This window comes from Oryzias latipes, chromosome 15 (assembly GCF_002234675.1).
Source record: "Oryzias latipes chromosome 15, ASM223467v1".
NCBI classification, from domain to species: domain Eukaryota; kingdom Metazoa; phylum Chordata; class Actinopteri; order Beloniformes; family Adrianichthyidae; genus Oryzias; species Oryzias latipes.
This window is the reverse complement of record NC_019873.2, coordinates 1,894,263-1,913,520: the sequence shown is the minus strand read 5'-3', so window position 1 is coordinate 1,913,520 and position 19,258 is coordinate 1,894,263. Positions and strand designations below refer to the sequence as shown.

The 19,258-nt window shown below is 47.8% G+C and overlaps 1 protein-coding gene across 1 annotated transcript in view; it reads left to right on the top strand.

Annotated features, from left to right (window-relative positions):
* Positions 1-18,845, top strand: part of stk32c (serine/threonine kinase 32C) — an 88,772-nt gene extending 69,927 nt beyond the window's left edge. The window contains exons 4-12 of the mRNA XM_023963090.1: positions 2,978-3,151; positions 7,746-7,783; positions 9,008-9,097; positions 9,854-9,957; positions 10,038-10,154; positions 11,600-11,725; positions 11,944-12,072; positions 14,112-14,179; positions 16,994-18,845. Of these exons, the coding sequence (XP_023818858.1) occupies positions 2,978-3,151; positions 7,746-7,783; positions 9,008-9,097; positions 9,854-9,957; positions 10,038-10,154; positions 11,600-11,725; positions 11,944-12,072; positions 14,112-14,179; positions 16,994-17,201 (1,054 nt within the window). The 3' untranslated portion in view covers positions 17,202-18,845. The remainder of the gene's footprint in view (positions 1-2,977; positions 3,152-7,745; positions 7,784-9,007; positions 9,098-9,853; positions 9,958-10,037; positions 10,155-11,599; positions 11,726-11,943; positions 12,073-14,111; positions 14,180-16,993) is intronic.
* Positions 18,846-19,258: the final 413 nt, after the last annotated feature.

Sequence of the window (19,258 nt, the reverse complement as noted above, 5' to 3'; positions counted from 1 at the left end):
TTTTTATCACCCACCAAAGACACCCAGCCGTCAAAGACAAACGGCTTAAAACACTCCTCAACTCCATCTGACTTAATGTCAACTTTCACGACACCCACACCTTTAGGCGGCGACAGTTTAGGCTGTTCCTTATGTTTGAGTGCAAGGCAATCAGCAATGACGTGTCCCGGTTTGTGGCAGTAAAAGCAACACCTCTCCTCCTTCTGGAAAGCAGGAGCCGGACACGACCGATAACTGTTCACCGAAGTCGGGCTTACACCCTCAGAGGACACAGGAAAGGCAAATTTATGTGTCAAAACATACTCATCGGCTAACACAGCCGCAGAAGAAAGCGTGTTCACCTTCTGTTCGTTTAAATACACAACAACACGTTCAGGTAGACACTTTTTAAACTCCTCCACCAAAATTAGTTCACGAAGAGAGTCATAATCGGCAGCATCACAAGCGGCAATCCATTTATCAAATAAAAGCCCCTTTTCCCTCGCAAACTCCGTATGGGTACAAAGGGTTCCTTTTTTCAGGTTCCTGAACTTCTGCCGATAAGCTTCAGGTACCAGTTCATACACTCTTAGTATGGCAGCTTTAACGCAGTCATACTTCAGGCTGTCTTCCAAAGAAAGAGCCGAAACAGCCTCCTGAGCTTTTCCATGCATCTTACACTGCAGTAGTAGAGCCCAAACTTCCGAAGGCCACTGCAGAGCAGATGCAATGCGCTCAAACACCCCAAAATAGGCATCCACCTCGGACTTACGGAAGATCGGTACTAGGTTAATGTACTTACTAATGTCAAACACAGCTGGATGTTGGGACAGGGGAGGAGCGGCCGGCGCGCCGCTGTGCTGATCCTCGGCTATCCCTGCGGATGGTCCCCCCTGCTGGGCGGACAGCTCCAGCTGACGGATGCGCACAGCTGTGTCGGCCTCAATCTCGAGCTTCCGGATCTGGAGCTGAAGGTCGCGCTGCGCCTGCTCGTGCTTCTCCCGAGCCTCCAGCTCGAGTCGAGCCAGGCGCACCTTGAGCCGCGCCCCCTCTCCGGAGCCAGCAGCACCATCCGGAGAAGAGGAATCATAACGGGGGAGCGTGAAGGGCGTCTTTACCTTCGGTTTGCACTCACCTGCTCCCCTGGCCGCATCATCCTTATCCTTGGGCGTCACCAGAGCAGATCGCCCAGACAGCGTCACCAGATCCAACTCCTCCAGCCTGGTCACTATAAGGGACTTCAATTCCCGCTTTCGTGTATGACCGCCAAACGTGATGCCGAAGTGGGTGGCTATTTTCACTAAGTCGTCCTTAAGAAAACACTCCAACGCTTCCACGGACGGGTTTCCTAGGAAATCGGCCAAATCAAAGGGCGAAGGCATTGCTTCCTACCGCCGTAAAATAAGAAATGAATGAATGAATGAATCCAGAGTAAACTAGGGACACCGCCCACTCCTATAAAGGGCGTGAGCGGATGTATCCCGGACGAGCCCCCACTTGTTACGACCCCGGGGTGTGGGAGGGAAAAGGGAATCAGCAATACAACAGATCTGTATTAACTGATTTATTCGGAGCAGTAAGCTACAACTGGTTCCGTCACACAGATATCCTCCCACATGGGATCACAACGTGATGTAGACACAGTTGACAATAATCAAAGAACATACGCCCGTAAAAAGAAGCATTCAGACATAGCAAGGATAAGTAGAAATCATTCTAAGGTGTCAAGAACCGAAACGAAACACAAATAAGTGCACAGAACACAAATGGCGAGCTGAAGAGTCAGCCGCCCTGGTGCTTGGGCCACGTCAGCTTATGTGTCCGTGCCTCCAGCGCAGAGGGGCGGGGCCGACGCTGTAGATGGAGTGACAGGCCAACCAGGACGACGAGGCAATGACGTCCAACCTAGAAGAAAGGAGATGGGCCGATCGCCTCCCAGATACCACCGCGTTCAATTAACATAACTAATAACCCAAAACAAGAAGAAAGCTCATCCACCCCAAAAGACTCGGCACGTAACACTGATTCTAACGTTTTATGTTGATACGAGTCGAGTGAGACAGACAAAAGTCCATAAGTGTCTTTAGAGTTGAGAAAACACTGGAAGAAGAAGAGCAACTGCAGATCAACGACTATTGAGTGAAAGCTTGAAAGGAGCCTTTAAAGTCATCACTGCTTTTGAGTCAGATTTCTGTCAAAACAGCGGCACATCTCTAACAGTTGGTGTTTGGCTCAGCATCTGATCACAGTAACAAACCTCCCATGACTTAACTTGTATTATTTACTTACAGTTAGAAAGTGTAGAACTATGAAGACAAGCTTGGAAGCAAAGGCCCAGGTCAGCCGTACACCTTTCACATTTTTTTCTTCCTGTTTTTTCAAAGGTTTTGCAGACGGATGCTGTTTTTTTTTCTTTATGCTCAGCTTTAAACTGATCGCATTTCTCTATCAAACAACGTTTCCAAACGTGGATTCCTGACGCTGATAAAGAAGACTACATTTATGTGGAGTATTCCACTATTATCACTACAGAGACGGGACTGTGGTGATGATGTGATGTGGCAGACAAACATCAACTATGAAGAATCATCTTAAACAGGCATCCATGCTAAAGTCTGTCTTTAACCTCTGCTGAGACATTTAGTGGCGAAGCCTTCCCTCCCACTGACACACAGAGAGGCCTCTACACGCTGACGGTTTTACCACTGCAGGGGTCAGGTCGGACCCAGGTGTCACAGGCGTGCAGCGTTCACCTGTCCACGTTTCAAAATAATTCCTTGGCTTTGTGTTCGGGAGCACAAAGCAGAGCTGCATGTGTTGTCTTCTTCAGGGTCAGCTGTGCTTCAGTGGGTTCCTGTGAGCATGCACGTCCTGAGCTTTGCAGATGCACGTCCTGCATGCATTCCAGTCCACAAGCTGCTCTTGGTGTCTGGTGTCTGCTGATGTTAGTGCAGCACGGTTGTTGCAAGCGGTGACTGTCTCCTCTCACTGGTCCCAGGTACTCCTTTCAGGACGAGGAGGACATGTTCATGGTGGTCGACCTGCTTCTTGGTGGAGACCTGCGCTACCACCTGCAGCAGAACGTCCAGTTCAGTGAGGCGGCTGTCAAGCTCTACATTTGTGAGATGACCCTGGCTCTGGACTACCTGCAGAGTCAGCACATCATCCACAGGTCTGTGATTCTCTGGTTTCATGACCTTTCAGTGACCTGCAGAGTTTCTTTCAGTGCTGGAGGTGGAGCCGTTGGTGGTCAGCACTCATGGTCTGCAGTCACCTTCTCACCCTGTACGTCTCTATATGACAGTGCTGTGACCTCCTGAGCAGCAGAACCATCAGATGTTTCCCACACAAAGGAACAGCCCTGACACTGACACACACAAACATTTGCTTTGCTCAAAGGAATAACTGAATAATCCAAACCCATGAATCAACCCTCTAGAACCTGGGGGAAATTCATCGGTGTTACGTTAAGAAAGGTTCCCAAAGAAACAGTGAACAATGAGCTAACTGAGGATCATTTCTGGTTGGAAAACAGCAAAGAGATGCTGTTCGTTTTGTTGGTGGGTATTCAATAACTCAGTGTGCAGGAAGGTAGACTTTACCGCAGTCGCTGGACTCTGTTCTGGTTGATAAGATTCTCCCTAACCTTCAAACGCAGGTGAAGAGGGGCACAGCGCTTCCGGTCACATGACGTTTGCTTTTTACCGGACCAACAAAGCTCTGTGACCTGAAGCTCAGAGTTCAGGACTCTTCTGCGCCTCACATCAGTGCTGCTGCTGTTGTTGAAAACGTTCTTCCTCTGGAATTCACCTCGGAAATGTCTTTGGTCATCCGATGAAATACTTTTGGTACAAACCTTTTCTTTTTGGCTGATTTTTCTGCCTTTCATGCATGTTTTACCTGCAGACTGGTCACTCATTCCCCACTGTGTTCATGCAGACACCTTGTTGAGTGGGTGTGGAGCCACATCCTGTCTGCTGCTCTGTCCCGCCCCCTCTGGTGTCATCGCTTTCCTACTTGTTGTAGAGTTTGTTTAGCAAACCAGAATCAGTCTTTCTTGGAGGAGAAAACCAAGAGCAGAAACTCTCTCCTCATTCGTTGGTCCCAAATCTTCTGGTGGTCTAACATTTGTGGAGAAGTGGCTGAGAGGTCCTGCCAGTCAGATCTGTGTTCTGGGCCTTAGTTCAGCTGACTCCAGCTCTGTCAGGCTGTTTCTGACCGCCTGCTTCCCCGCATGTGAGCTCCCGAGGTCTGTAGGATTGACAGCACACTGCTGGGTGGACCCCCTCCAGCCTGACATTGTTAGTGTTCAGGAAACATCAGGAGGACGTTGGGTTGGTTTGCTTTTTCTGACATTTCTAGTGCTGAATTCCAGCACAAATCACTTCAAAAGTTCTGGAACTTTCCAAACCTGTCTGTCTGTTCCTCAAGTTTGAAGCGGCTAACATCCAAATCACTGGTTTTACTGAGTTCTGCCCCTTTTTCACACCCACTCATCTGTCAGGGGTGGACGGGGAGCTTGTCATCTTTTCGAACACTTGTCCACAAAGAGGCATGAGGCAGATTTTCTACAACATCAACTCCCCAAAAAGAGACACATTTACCCTGAAATGGATAAAAGATGCCGTTTAGCCAGATGTTGTGAACACATGTCAGTTTTCATTTATTCAGCATATTAACCACGGGACATGCCCATTTATGGTCATAGTCAACACATGTACATAATAAAAGATACAATAAAACATTCAGAACAAGAGTAAAACCAGATCAATAGCATCCTTTTCACAGCAACATGCTCCACCTGTGTGTGTGGTGTCCTCCAAATGTTGAGCAGCTTTCTAACACTTGGATGATGGCGCTCTGCCGCTCCTCGTGATGTCACGGCGCTCCCACGGCCGTGTTTCTCAGCCCTGCTCCTCGGGGAACACGGTTCTTTCAGTCCTACCCTGCTCAAACACGCCGCTCATTATCAGGCTTCTGCACAACAACAAATACGAATTTCTCCATATATTGAGCAGCAATGAATTGAAATATAGCTATTCCATACATGGAAGTAATAAGTGTATTAAATACTGCAATTGTTGTAGTTTTCATACATAGTATTAAACTGTGCAAAATATTAACGTTTCTACTGAAATGTCTTACAATATCTTGACTGATATTCTATATGTATATAATATTTCACAAGTCATATATTGAAAGAGGCGTTATAAATATATTTATCATATAATATACCTTAAAATAAACCATAACATACCCTGACTTAAATAAAGATATATAGGTTACAAATACATAGCTATATTTTTTTTCTTTTTTTGTTGATGTAAACTGTCATTCAGTTTTACCGTCAATGATATTAAGGTTATATAAATGATGACATAACCACACGAGCTCCATCCATCTCTATTATAAAAAATGTAGGTTGAAAAATCTAATTTGTCCTGTCTAACAAACAAACAAATTATTAAGAAAAAGATACAAGCAATTATGAACCAAAGTTTGTTTGCACAACGACGGGTTTTAAGTATTTATGAATCAATAAACAGAAATAGGTTGTCCATACCTAATATATTTTAAAAATATACTTGAGTAAGTTACTCAGTTACTCAGTAAGTATATTGAGTAAGTTGCTGATATGTTAAAATGTATGTCTTAATATATATGATATATATATATCCCAGAATATTGCAATATATCTTTCTTTTGTGAGGGCGAGCAAGGCAATATGGAAAACATGAAGAACAGTGGACCATAAGGACCAGGGATGGGAAAAACTGTTCTACAGAGACTCTTCACATATAACTGGGGATGTGCATTTATTCTGGAAAAAGATGACAAAAATGAAAAAAAGAGCCCTCTATGTAACCCTTGTGCTATCTTAGATGACCCCCCCCCCCCCTTACATTGACGTGTTCTTCCTACCATGACAAAGGTGGATAAAGGTGGAAAGATTTCATGTAATCCATGGACACCAGTGAAGACCACAAATCATTGAAGAAAAAAGGTTCAGAGCACTGTCTAGTGGGTCTAGATGACCCACCTCCCAACGTTAACGTGCCTAGGATAGCACAAGGGATAAAAATGTTCCCTAAAGGAGATAAAAGACCGGAGACTCTGATGTCATAAGTAAATTCTACAAAAGCCTTTTTTTCACGCTGACTCCACCCCCTGGTTGTTTCTCAAGCATATTTGGCACATCACTGCCCCCATCACTGCCCCCACCACTGCCCCCACCACCACCCCACAGGTGGTGGTTGGAACTGCAGGCTTATTTCCTTCTAACTCCTGATGCGTAGATGAACTGGACCAAGTAGTCGGGCAGGAGCGGGACCTTTCTGCTAAAGTAAACTTTGGAAGGGCAGGTTGGATGAACCGCGGGGGTCTGAGGGTTTGAACAGAGCAGCCTCTTCATGCACCACTGCAGCTTTACAAACGTGCGTCTGTGGCTATTTTTAGCTCCTCAGACAGAGTCCATGCTGTCTACGCGCCCCTCCATGTGGCAGCGGGAGTGACTGCAGAGGATTTCGGGGCTCCGCCGTGAGCTGCTGAGGACAGCTGCAGTGTTGGAGCAGCAGGAGCGAGCATCCATGCTCTGACTGCGTCTGCGCACACGCACCTCTTCCTGCATGCTTCCCTCTCTTTGGGGTTTGTTTACTGAGTCTGCTGTCAGAGTTTTAATAAATTCCTCTGCGCTCATGCCCCCCCCCAGCCCCAGTGTTCTTCCACACAACTTTTTAGAGTATTTTGCAATTATTGTGTTGCACCAACTGAAGGAGGAATGGTCTCCTAGCAACAGTCAGCTGTCACCATGCCCAAGGAGATAAAATTAGTCCTGTGGGGAGAAGAGGAGTACAATCACTTTCTTTCTCCCTCCTTGCCATTGAAGTCCCTGCGGGTTCTGTCTGAAACCGGAAAGCGTGAACGTGCCGCTCCTCTGCTCGCCGCCTTCAACAGAAACAGTTGTGTGCAAAGCCAGCTTTACACCTGCATGCATGCCTGCACCTCCCTGCTGCTCCACCTCTCCGTTACCTCCTCCTTCTACCCTTCAAGAGTCCCTGTAGACTATATTTGCATTGATATTTCATACAGCAGCGTGCATACGTGTGCCACAGGGTGCAGATGCGCTCTGCTCCATCCTAACACGCTGCATAATTAAATAAGGCTCTCTGTAATTGCCCGTGGAGTGGTGGGAGGGCGGGGTCAGTGCGTGAGTGCTGCTGTGAGATAACGGGGAAGCTGTTGTGAGGCTTCGCAGCGTCTGAGGAGATGTTTGCATTAGCCTGCAAACACCTCCTTCTTCATCTGTAAACATTCTGCTTCTCTGACCCTCTGGAGGAGATCAGAATCCAACCTTTCTCCTCATTCCAGCTTTCTCTTGCCCCATGGAAAGGTCTCATGGGGGTGGGGGTTATCACCTGTTCTGTAACATTGCCTGATCCATTCTTGATCATTAGGGGGATGTGACATTTTGTTTTCTTCTGCTTGATGCAAAGGTGAGGTTGGACATTGAAGGTGAACAGATGTGCTTTACTGAAGAATCTTCACAAAGTGGTTTAGGCCTGCAGACACAAAGAACTGCTGAAGTATCATCAAGAAGAATCTGAATTTTAAAAATGGATTTAGTTCATTTGAATGTAAATGTGATCAAAGTTCAAATCATGACTTACAGTACAAGAATTATGCGTGGCATAGCCCTGTATTTGTCAACATTAAGGTCACTTCTCTTTATTTAGAATAACCCTGAAGTGTTTCTCTTCCCCTTTCAGAGACGTGAAGCCGGACAACATCCTGTTGGACGAACAAGGTAGGAACAGGTTCTGCACGAGGATTCTGGTGTGATGAGCTGGAACTGCTCTCTTTTGACATCATGAGACCCGTTCACCAGGATCCCGGTAGCTTTCCTCACATTCACAGTATGGATCCAAGAACAAACGTCCCCATGAGTTCAACAGTAGATCAAGGCAAAGGTCCAGGAGCAGAAACAGAACCAGCACACTCAGGCAGAGGTCCAACGGGTCTGAGCTGCTGCAGCGCCTCCCTGTTCCAGGATCCGGAACTGATCTGTCTTCTCCGCTCAGATCCTCCTTAGCCTTGCTTTGCATCCGTCCTGGGGTTCCATTGATTGGGTTTCATTTGATTCGAGCGATCTGATTGGATCAGGAGTCTGGACGCGTCATTTCCAGCACTCAAAGGGGAATGTCTCTGCCTGCTGAAGGAGACAGGAACAGTTTTGTGCCGATTGACAATTTCTTGGTCATTTTCTAGAATTTTGGTTTAGTTTCTTAAAACTTTGGATCGTGTTTAAAGGTCGGTGACACAAATCTTTGAACACAGTTTGGAAATCGTCTCCTAAAAACCCTTTTCACACTTTTTGCCAAAATAGCAGATTTCTTTCAGGCAGGAGGTGATGAAACCTCTTTCTGGAGATGTCCAAGCTTTGGAAAGCAAATCAAACTGAAAGCTTCTACTTCTTTACTTTCTGTTCAGAAAAGGGGAATTTGACCACAAGCTGCTGTTCCACACGAAGCCTCTTTATTTTCCCAGAAATGGGATTTCTCCTCCAACATCAAACAGATTTCTGATGTGTCGCTTTAGTCCGTTCAGATCCTCGCTGCGCCTCCGTCTCTCATCTCCTCTTCAGATGAAGCTGCTGTTGATAAAGCACTCACGCTGAAAATGGGATGACTCTTTTCTCTGCATGTTACCGTCATTTCTAAAAACACTCCAGCCTCTTGCCTCATGCTTTCTTCATCCTTCACTTCCTCTTGTGCAAAGAATAAACTTCCATAATAATCAAATTAAGTGTGATTTAATGCTAGAGCAGAGCGGCGCGGCCATCGCAGGACGAATGTGCAGCCTCGCCATGAGTCACAGCAGCAGTAATGAGGTCGCAGGAGTCAGGAGCGCCGGATTGATGCACGGAATAATGACAGCAGACTGATCCGGCTCACGGAAGCATCCCCGGCGCTCTGTTTCCAGCTTACACGCTGGAAGTTTCCCTCACTGTGGATCCTTGTCCTTTCCCCAGGTCATGCTCATCTGACAGACTTCAACATCGCCACCATCGTCAAAGACGGAGAGAGAGCCACAGCTTTGGCCGGAACCAAGCCTTACATGGGTAAACGCAGCCCAGGAACGTCAGCTGGTTTCCACTGCCAATCATGTAACAATGCTGCAGCCATTCTGGTTAAAGAATTCATCTACAACTAGGAAAGTCCTCTAAAGTTACTTGGAGCTTCGTAGCATGAATGCAGACACCCTGTATCATGCTGCAGGGCTGGACTCATGCCTGTTTGAGGCTCAGAAGGCCCGTCTCAGGTCGTCATGCTTCCGTTTTCCCTTTTTCTACAGCAGAGGATTAGGGCCACCATTAAAATAAAAAACAGACATTTACAAGGATAAAGTCATCAATTTGTGGGGAAAAACCCATATAATTATGAGCAAAAAGTTGTGATTTTACCAGGAAAAAGCTTTTTTTTAATAAAATATAGTTGTTTGTGTAAGCCTCCATCACATTATCCAGCCTCCATCCAAACTCTTTTCTGTTTTTTACTTAAACTCACTGACAGACTTGGTCTTTCCCTTATGTGAGACCAACGCTGAAGTAAGCGTGTAAATCTGCTCTCTGTCTCTCACATTGAAACACAATATTGGATCTTTTTGTTATATTTTTTAGTAAACAGAATTTTTCCCCATAAACATATGACTTTAATTCTCAACCTGTAACTAGTGAAATTTTAACTGTTATCATAAAATATTGAATCTTTTACTCGTACTTCTAAGAATTTCTGCTCATAAAATCAGGACTTTTTTTGTGCCCAGACTGGGCAGGAAAAGGTTCCTGCTCCAAACACGACTCTTGTGTCTTTTGCAGCCCCAGAGATCTTCCAGTCCTTCATTAGTGGGGGTTCAGGCTACGCTCTGGAAGTAGACTGGTGGTCACTGGGGGTGACAGCCTTTGAGGTGCTTCGTGGATGGGTGAGGCTTCGGAGTCTGACCGCTGACAGACGGAAATATCCAAGTTTTCTTCTGGCCTCACCACTGTCCTCCTCCCCCAGAGGCCGTACGACATCCACGCCAGCAACTCCGTGGAGTCCCTGATCCAGCTGTTCAGCACAGTCAGCGTGCACTACAGCCCCTCCTGGCCCAAAGAGCTGGTTTCTCTGTTAAGAAAGGTGAGGTGGACCTCGGGAAAGGCTGAGTCATCATTAACTACAAACACCTGCCACAGGTGACTGCAAAACCAGAACAAAGAGATGGATTTGTCTCATCATGGATCCTGGAGCATCCATTACTCCAACAGTTGTTTTGGGCTTTTTTTTTGCATGCACCCAGTTCTGGGTGGAGGAGGATGCTTCACATTATTTGTGTGGAGCTGAATTCATCACAACAACCAATGTGAGTGAATGTTCAGGCTCAAGATGTTCTGTGGGACCATCAGGCTGATTGTTCTGGTTTCTCTGCAGTAGTCCTCTAAATCTTCATGCTGACGTGTCAGAAGAACAAATTGACTTGTGTTTGGGCACAGCCTCCCCACATCTGAAAGCAGAGGCCCTGCAGGCATGGAGGTTACATGTTGTTGTGTGGAGCGTGAGGTCTGAGAGACAGACGGCCTTTTCCGCTTCGCCGCTCGTCCATCACCTGCATGCAGAGCCAGCCGACTCAGGGGAGAGCACCGACTCATCCTCAGGCCTGAGTAGGAGGAGGCACAAGTGGGCGGAGAGTAGACGTTACAGGCAGAGCCTCGTCTTCCTCCCCATTCCAGCATTCATCCGTAGCTGAAACAAGTGTTTTCCCTCAGAAATACCCTGTTCCATCGCCAACATCCTCCACCACTTTAGCTGAGTCTGAGGGGAGAAGCAGGTTTCTCATCTGACCACTTCTCTGCTGGTTTTCTGACTAGAAGATGACATTTCTCCGTTAAGAAGGTTTCATTCCTTCCTCCACATGGAAAAACACGGCTCAGCTCTTCTGTGAAGAGATCAAACACAGATGAGACAGCAACACAAAAGGTCAAAGACAAGCGAGGAAAAGGGCTCCTCCTGGACCCATAAACGCCTCCAAACAGACATTCTCAGCGATCACAGATGATTTTTCCCGTTTATTAAAACACACTTAACCAGTTGAACCAAACACAGTTTTCAAAAGAAAGGCTAAATATATACAAGATACTTAACTCTTGAGTCAAAAGCTCACTTTGAGATCAAGATGAAAACTCTGTTAACAAAACTAACACACACAACAAAACACTTGATACTGTAATATTTGGGTGTTTGTCAGAAAGAGGGCGGCATGGTGGTGTAGTGGTCAGCTCTCTCACCTCACAGGCAGAAGGTGATGCTTCCAGTCTTAGCTGGAACCAGCACACACGTGTGGGTTTTTCTCCGGACACTCTGCCTTCCTCACACAGTCGTCCTTGCAACAGTCTGGTGACCTGTTCAGGGTGAACCCTGCTGTCACCCAGCAGCAGCTATGTTAGGCTCCAGCAACCCAGAATCCCTCTGAGAGGGAGTTAGTGGGTTCAGGGATGGTTGGTGTCAGAAAAGCCTGACTTCAGACTTGGTGTCAGAGACGGAGCCCCGCTGTGATTGATCATGGATGTTTTGTGCCCCCCCTGCAGCTGCTGACCGTGAACCCAGATCATCGCTTCTCCAGCCTGTCGGACATGCAGGCGTCTCCGTACCTCGCTGACATCAACTGGGACGCCGTGTACGAGAAGAAGATGGCGCCTGGCTTTGTTCCAAACGTTAGTGTGACCTGAGTTGTCTCACAGAGAGTACATGTTTGAAGCTGCGGTTGCAGAACATAATCAGCGCGCGTGGCCACTAAATAATGCATACAGGAAGTGACTGCAGCGCTTCACGGCGTCCCGCAGCAGTTTTCCCTTACTGTAAATTCCCGCGGGTGCAGTCTTGTTTGCTGTTTTAGCAGCTGGCCTTCCTCATTATTGCCCCCCCCCCACAGAAAGGTCGCCTCCACTGCGACCCCACCTTTGAGCTGGAGGAGATGATCCTGGAGTCACGTCCTCTCCACAAGAAAAAGAAGAGACTGGCCAAGAACCGCTCTCGAGACAACAGCAAGGACTCCCAGTCGGTAAGTGACAGCTTCTTGTTCGGGGTGTGGCCTTCCAAAGGCCTCAAACAGGATTGGACAGTTTCATCTGCGCAAAAATGATCTGACCTTCAATGCAAACCAGCAGAAACCTTTGGCCCAGAGGTTTTTTTATCTGAAAGTACTTGTCCTCTCCTCTGTCCTTCATGCCTCTTCACAATGTTCCTGAGATAGCTGTATGACCATATCATCACATATGACCATGAACTCCATGTATTTGACCTTGACGACAGATCGGAAGTTAGCTGCAATAACCCAACAGAGTGAAGACATTTTATTTTGGGTCAGCAAAGTTAAATCCTGTGTCACACAGTTAAAATGTACATTTTACACATTTTCCACTTATGCAATTTCTGTCTTTCATGATAGATGCATCATACATGCGTGATACATGTGATATACGACATGCGCAGATGTCCGTCAAGGATTTCAGCCGACGGGTCTTTCCATGAATTCGGTTTTGAGTTGTTCAAAATTTTTGGTCAGTTGAGAATTCTGCAGTTTATGTGTATTTTGTGTAGTTTATACACAATTATTACGTACATCTTATACAACTGTGTGTGCTTTCTGCGAGATACATATGCAAAAAGTATGTCTTTCCACGACCGTTCCACGTATGTCTAACAGGCTTTTCACGCATGAACCACCGATGTATAATTTATACATCACGTGTACGGTGCACGTATCATGTTAGAATCACACTATTGACACACGAATCACTGATGACTTGCATGTAAACAGCACAATAATCGCACACGGTTGATGTTCTACGTTGGTTTACGTGTTCCTAGTTTATACGTACTTCTTCCATGGTTTTAACGTGGTCCATTCCTGATAAATCTGTGAAAATTTCACATAACGAACCACAACTTTTCCCCCTTTTTTCACGTATATTCAAGTATGACCAGTTTTCATCCGTACGATATGCACAAAATGTACGTCTTACCAAAAGACAGAGATGGAGATGAACGGCAGGATGTTCAGAGACGGAACCATGTCTGCTGGGAAGAAGGAAACTCTGAAAGGTTTTTTTCCACATATTACGCACCAGATCCCAGCTGTCATCAGGCGAGAGGCGGAGCCACACAGACAGCCCATGACGATTTTCAACATTCAGAGTCAGACTGGCTCTAGATCCACATGGAGAAATCCCTTCAGGATCACTGTTTTTGGCCTCAGTGGTCCCTCAAAGGATCTTCTCAAACTACATTAAAGCATAAAGAAAAATACAAGGACTGCTCTAACTTAGCTGACCACTGAGAGGCTTGTTACACAATCAGGTTGATTTCAATTCACTCACGTTTTAAAAAAAGAAGTAATTTCAGAAAAGACATGTAAAGCATTTTTGTCCTCAGTAAGTCAATATTTTACCTTGACATGAAGTTAGGGCGTGGTCTTTGACCATCACATCCTTATCTCTGACCCTTCAGCTCTGCAGCGGTGGAACAGCTGAGTCCGCCGTTTATCTGTTCAGTGTAGAAACCCGATCTGAACAATCCTTAACTCTTCATGTCTGTTACAACTCTGAACCACAGCTTCATGTTTAAAAGATGAGAGCTTGAAAAATGAATTCATCTCCAAATTAGGCTGTAAAGTCAGCCGCACACCTTGATCAGCCTCTATTATCATAATGAGATTATTGCTGTATGATATTGCTCTAATTAAAAGGATTCCAGCTGCACAAAAGGATTTTCTGTTTCCTGATCTGAGCAGTGTGATCGGCTTGATTTGCCGTTTTTAAGCGCGCCATGGGCGCAATGCTCAGAAGATCCATGACTGAAGAGCAGAGGTCCTGCTTCAGCAGCAGCTTTTCTGAGATCATTCAATTATCAGGCCTTCCTCGTAATGCTCCCAAGTGCTGCTGGGATACATGTTTCTATTTCTGTCCCTGCCAGCTCCCAAACAAGTCGTGGCGAGAAAGACAGGCGGGCTAAGACACGCCGCCTGGAGGTCATGCAGCTGCCCTGTGCCCCTTTGGCGCTGATGCTCAGAGTAAAAGCTTGTGGTGTGTTTGACTGCAGGAGAACGACTACCTCCAGGAGTGCCTTGAAGCTGTGCAGCAGGAGTTCATGATTTTCAACCGTGAAAAGTAAGAAACACAAAAGCAGCAGCTAGAAGCTGCACTGCTCAAACCCTCAGAAACACGCCTGCTCAAACCCTCATCCACCCAGAAACACACCTGCTCAAACCCTCAGAAACACGCCTGCTCACACGCTCACAAACACACCTGCTCACACCCTCAGAAACACGCCTGCTCACACCCTCATCCACCCAGAAACACGCATGCTCAAACCCTCATCCACCCAGAAACACACCTGCTCACACCCTCAGAGACACACCTGCTCACACCCTCAGAAAAAGACCTGCTCACTCCCTCACAAACACACCTGCTCACACCCTCAGAAACACGCCTGCTCACACCCTCAGAGACACACCTGCTCACACCCTCAGAAAAACACCTGCTCACACCCTCAGAAAAAGACCTGCTCACTCCCTCACAAACACACCTGCTCAAACCCTCAGAAAAACACCTGCTCACACCCTCAGAAAAACACCTGCTCACTCCCTCACAAACACACCTGCTCAAACCCTCATCCACCCAGAAACACACCTGCTCACACCCTCAGAAACACACCTGCTCAAACCCTCATCCACCCAGAAACACACCTGCTCACACCCTCAGAAAAACACCTGCTCACACCCTCAGAAACACGCCTGCTCACACCCTCATCCATCCAGAAACACGCCTGCTCACACCCTCAGAAACACACCTGCTCACACCCTCATCCACCCAGAAACACACCTGCTCACACCCTCAGAAACACGCCTGCTCACACCCTCATCCATCCAGAAACACGCCTGCTCACACCCTCAGAAACACACCTGCTCACACCCTCATCCACCCAGAAACACACCTGCTCACACCCTCAGAAACACACCTGCTCACACCCTCATCCATCCAGAAACACACCTGCTCACACCCTCAGAAACACGCCTGCTCACACCCTCATCCATCCAGAAACACACCTGCTCACAACCTCATCCACCCAGAAACACACCTGCTCACACCCTCAGAAACACGCCAGCTCACACCCTCAGAAACACGCCTGCTCACACCCTCAGAAACACACCTGCTCACACCCTCATCCACCCAGAAACACACCTGCTCACACCCTCAGAAACACACCTGCTCACACCCTCAGAAACACGCCTGCTCACACCCTCATCCATCCAGAAATACGCCTGCGCACACCCTCAGAAACACGCCTGCTCACACCCTCATCCATCCAGAAACACACCTGCTCACAACCTCATCCACCCAGAAACACACCTGCTCACAACCTCAGAAACACACCTGCTCACACCCTCAGAAACACACCTGCTCACACCCTCAGAAACACACCTGCTCACACCCTCAGAAACACGCCTGCTCACACCCTCAGAAACACACCTGTTCACACCCTCAGAAACACACCTGCTCACACCCTCAGAAACACACCTGCTCACACCCTCAGAAACACACCTGCTCACACCCTCAGAAACACGCCTGCTCACACCCTCAGAAACACACCTGCTCACACCCTCAGAAACACACCTGCTCACACCCTCATCCACCCAGAAACACACCTGCTCACACCCTCAGAAACACACCTGCTCACACCCTCAGAAACACACCTGCTCACACCCTCAGAAACACACCTGCTCACACCCTCATCCATCCAGAAATACGCCTGCGCACACCCTCAGAAACACGCTTGCTCACACCCTCATCCATCCAGAAACACACCTGCTCACAACCTCATCCACCCAGAAACACACCTGCTCACACCCTCAGAAACACACCTGCTCACACCCTCAGAAACACGCCTGCTCACACCCTCAGAAACACACCTGTTCACACCCTCAGAAACACACCTGCTCACACCCTCAGAAACACACCTGCTCACACCCTCAGAAACACACCTGCTCACACCCTCAGAAACACGCCTGCTCACACCCTCAGAAACACACCTGCTCACACCCTCAGAAACACGCCTGCTCACACCCTCAGAAACACGCCTGCTCACACCCTCAGAAACACGCCTGCTCACACCCTCAGAAACACGCCTGCTCACACCCTCAGAAACACGCCTGCTCACACCCTCAGAAACACACCTGCTCACACCCTCATCCACCCAGAAACACACCTGCTCACACCCTCAGAAACACGCCTGCTCACACCCTCAGAAACACGCCTGCTCACACCCTCATCCACCACTAAACACGCCTGCTCACACCCTCAGAAACACGCCTGCTCACACCCTCATCCACCACTAAACACGCCTGCTCACACCCTCAGAAACACGCCTGCTCACACCCTCAGAAACACGCCTGCTCACACCCTCAGAAACACACCTGCTCACACCCTCATCCACCACTAAACACGCGTGCTCACACCCTCAGAAACACACATGGTCACACCTTCATCCACATCAGGAAGACCCTGAGATTTTCTGGAATTTGCTGTCAAGCTGCTGCCAGATGTCGTGAAGGCATCAGGCTTTGTGTTCTGCCAAAAGCACGCCCGTTCATCTGTTGGAGGGTGCTGAATTTCACAAAGCATGAAGGCTTTTCATCATGGTCAGGGTTTCTGCCTGCTGTGTTGGGGGGCTCGGCGCTGGTCTCAGCCTCATTTATTATTGAGCAGGTCCTGCCACTGCAGCGTAACTGATATCCTTCTCTTTGGAAAGGGGCTTATTATATCCTACAGCTCCAATGAATGACTCTGTTTCTGATGGAGGAAAGCTCAGACAGCAGATTAAAGCAAAGGCTTTTTGTGAGAATCCACTTTTCTGGTTCAAGCTGAAAAAATGCTGATTCATCAGAAGTTGGGTTGTAAACGTGTTTTCTGTGTCTGTTTGAGGTTGAAACGGCGTCAGGAAGAGGGTCAGTCAGAGGCCGGGGGTGACGATGGAGACGGCGACACCGAAGCAGAAGCCGCTGTCACAGACGAGGACGTGGCAGAACCCGAAGCAGAACCTGAAGCAGAACCAGAGCCCAGTCTTGAGCCGGAGTCCTCTTCCAAACTGAGCATGTGCGGCTCCGTGTGCTCATCCTCCGGCAGCTGCTAGCACCGCGCCCCCTCCCCACCCCCACCTGCCCTCCTCTGCTGTAGTTGGGGGTGCAGGACAGTCACTGTGGGGTGGGGGGCCTCACAGCAGCCAGTTCCTTCGATCATCTGTAGCATCCCTCTGGTCGGGCATGAACGGACGCAGCTTGCTGACCCCCCCCCCACCACCCCCCAACATGAAGCTATAACCTCTATGCAATGCAAAGTTACCCCATGAAGGATTAGGTATGGTGGGGTGGGGGTGGGTTCACGGGCTCCGTGAGCATGATGACATCATTGCAACAGCCCCACCCCTCCTCTCTGATGACTTCAGCACAGGACGGCGCTCTCGCCTGTCTTCTCTTCCCTCGTCCGCCCGCCTCTGTCATGTGACTTGCGCCCTCATTCTGATTAGTTGCGGCCCCCTTTTTCGCGGAGCCCCCTCATCTGCAGCGAGTGTTCCTCGCCGCTCTGGTGTCGTAAACTTGTTTGAAGTCGTGCCTGATAATCAGTGTTTGTTGTAGCCATTGATGGGTCCGGATGTTGGTCAGGTTGTGCTGTCAGTGTTCATGAAGTTCTCTGCTCCCAGTCTCTCCCAGGGAGTCAGAACCAGAGTCTGGAAGGTTCTAAGAGCTTTGGCCGCCAAAAACTGCGTCTCCGCTCCTTAGAAATGCTGCTCGATTAGCCTTGTCCCATTAAGAGCCTGTTTAGGACCGCCCGCGCCCCCGTAGAGCTCCGTTTGGGGCTGTATTTATATCTGTAGCTCTACTTCAGACTTTATAGCTGAGCTAGCATTTAACTGTCATTATTAAGGTGGTGCCATTAATCTCAGTCTTAAATCCAGGGAAAATGTAGCAGAATGCCACCTTAAGACCCTAACAAGTGACCACCGTGTAAATAGCAGACAGCATAGGTAAAGACGCCACAGTTTTATGTGGGACACCAAACTCCATTCTGCTCCCTTTTCCAAGTGTGCAGGCACAACTTGTAGGCAAAGTATGCCAAAGCTTTTCTACCATCGACATACCCATTTCTAAGACGTTGTGAGTGTGTGAGCATGTGTGTGTTTCTGTACAACGTGAAGATGTCTTCATTTCTACAATCACAGTGCGTCATTCGGACTAAAGTGGACCTCTGAGATGTTGTTGAAGTTCCCTTTTTTGCTGTCCAACAGGAAGATTGATGCCACTCTGAGTTCAGGAGGACGCAGATTCAGGTCTTCTGAAAGCAGAACTGGAGGGTTCTGTCCAAATCCTACAAAGCTTGGAAAAGCCCTAAATTCATTCAGTTAACTACAGACAAGATACTGCTGAACAATTTGACCGGAAAGGTTCTAATTTCTTGCGAATCTTGGGGTAAATGTCAACACAGATTCATCAGAGGGGACACAGCGGTATTCCTCCCCAATGCCAACATTTACTCACACCTACATAGAAGGCTCTGCCAATGAGATCAAAGAAGGACTTCAATCTTCTTAGCATGAGGCCTTTTTAGCACAGCAATCAAATAGTCTGCCCCAGAGTATAATACCAGTTCTTGTCATTATGGTCTGTTCTGCTGATTACACTACCCTTTGACTTCCAGGCTGAAGCACATTATAAATCCTTTAAAGTCAACCAAGAAAGAATTAATGAAAAAATAAAGTGTTCTGTTGGTTGTTGCCTTGGCTGAGTTTGACAGACAATCAAAGATTTTAGAGATATCTCTATAAAATGGGCTGCACGTGGCGCAGTGGTTAGCACTCTTGCCTCACAGAAAGAAGGCCCCAGTTCAAGTCCTGGCTGGGGGACCTGAAACAGAACATCAATGGGGGACCTTTCTGTGTGGAGTTTGCATGTTCTCTCTTGTATGTGTGGGTTTTCTCCGGGGAGTCCGGCTTCCTCCCACCGTCCAAAAACATGCTCCATGGGTTAATTGGCAACTGTAAATTGTCCATAGGTGTGAATGTGAGAGTGAATGGGTGTGTGATTGTGACCCTGTGACAGACTGGCGACCTGACCAGGATGTCCCCTGCCTTCGCCCATAAGTGGCCAGGATAGGCTCCAGCAGCCCCATGACCCTGAAAAGGATAAAATAGAA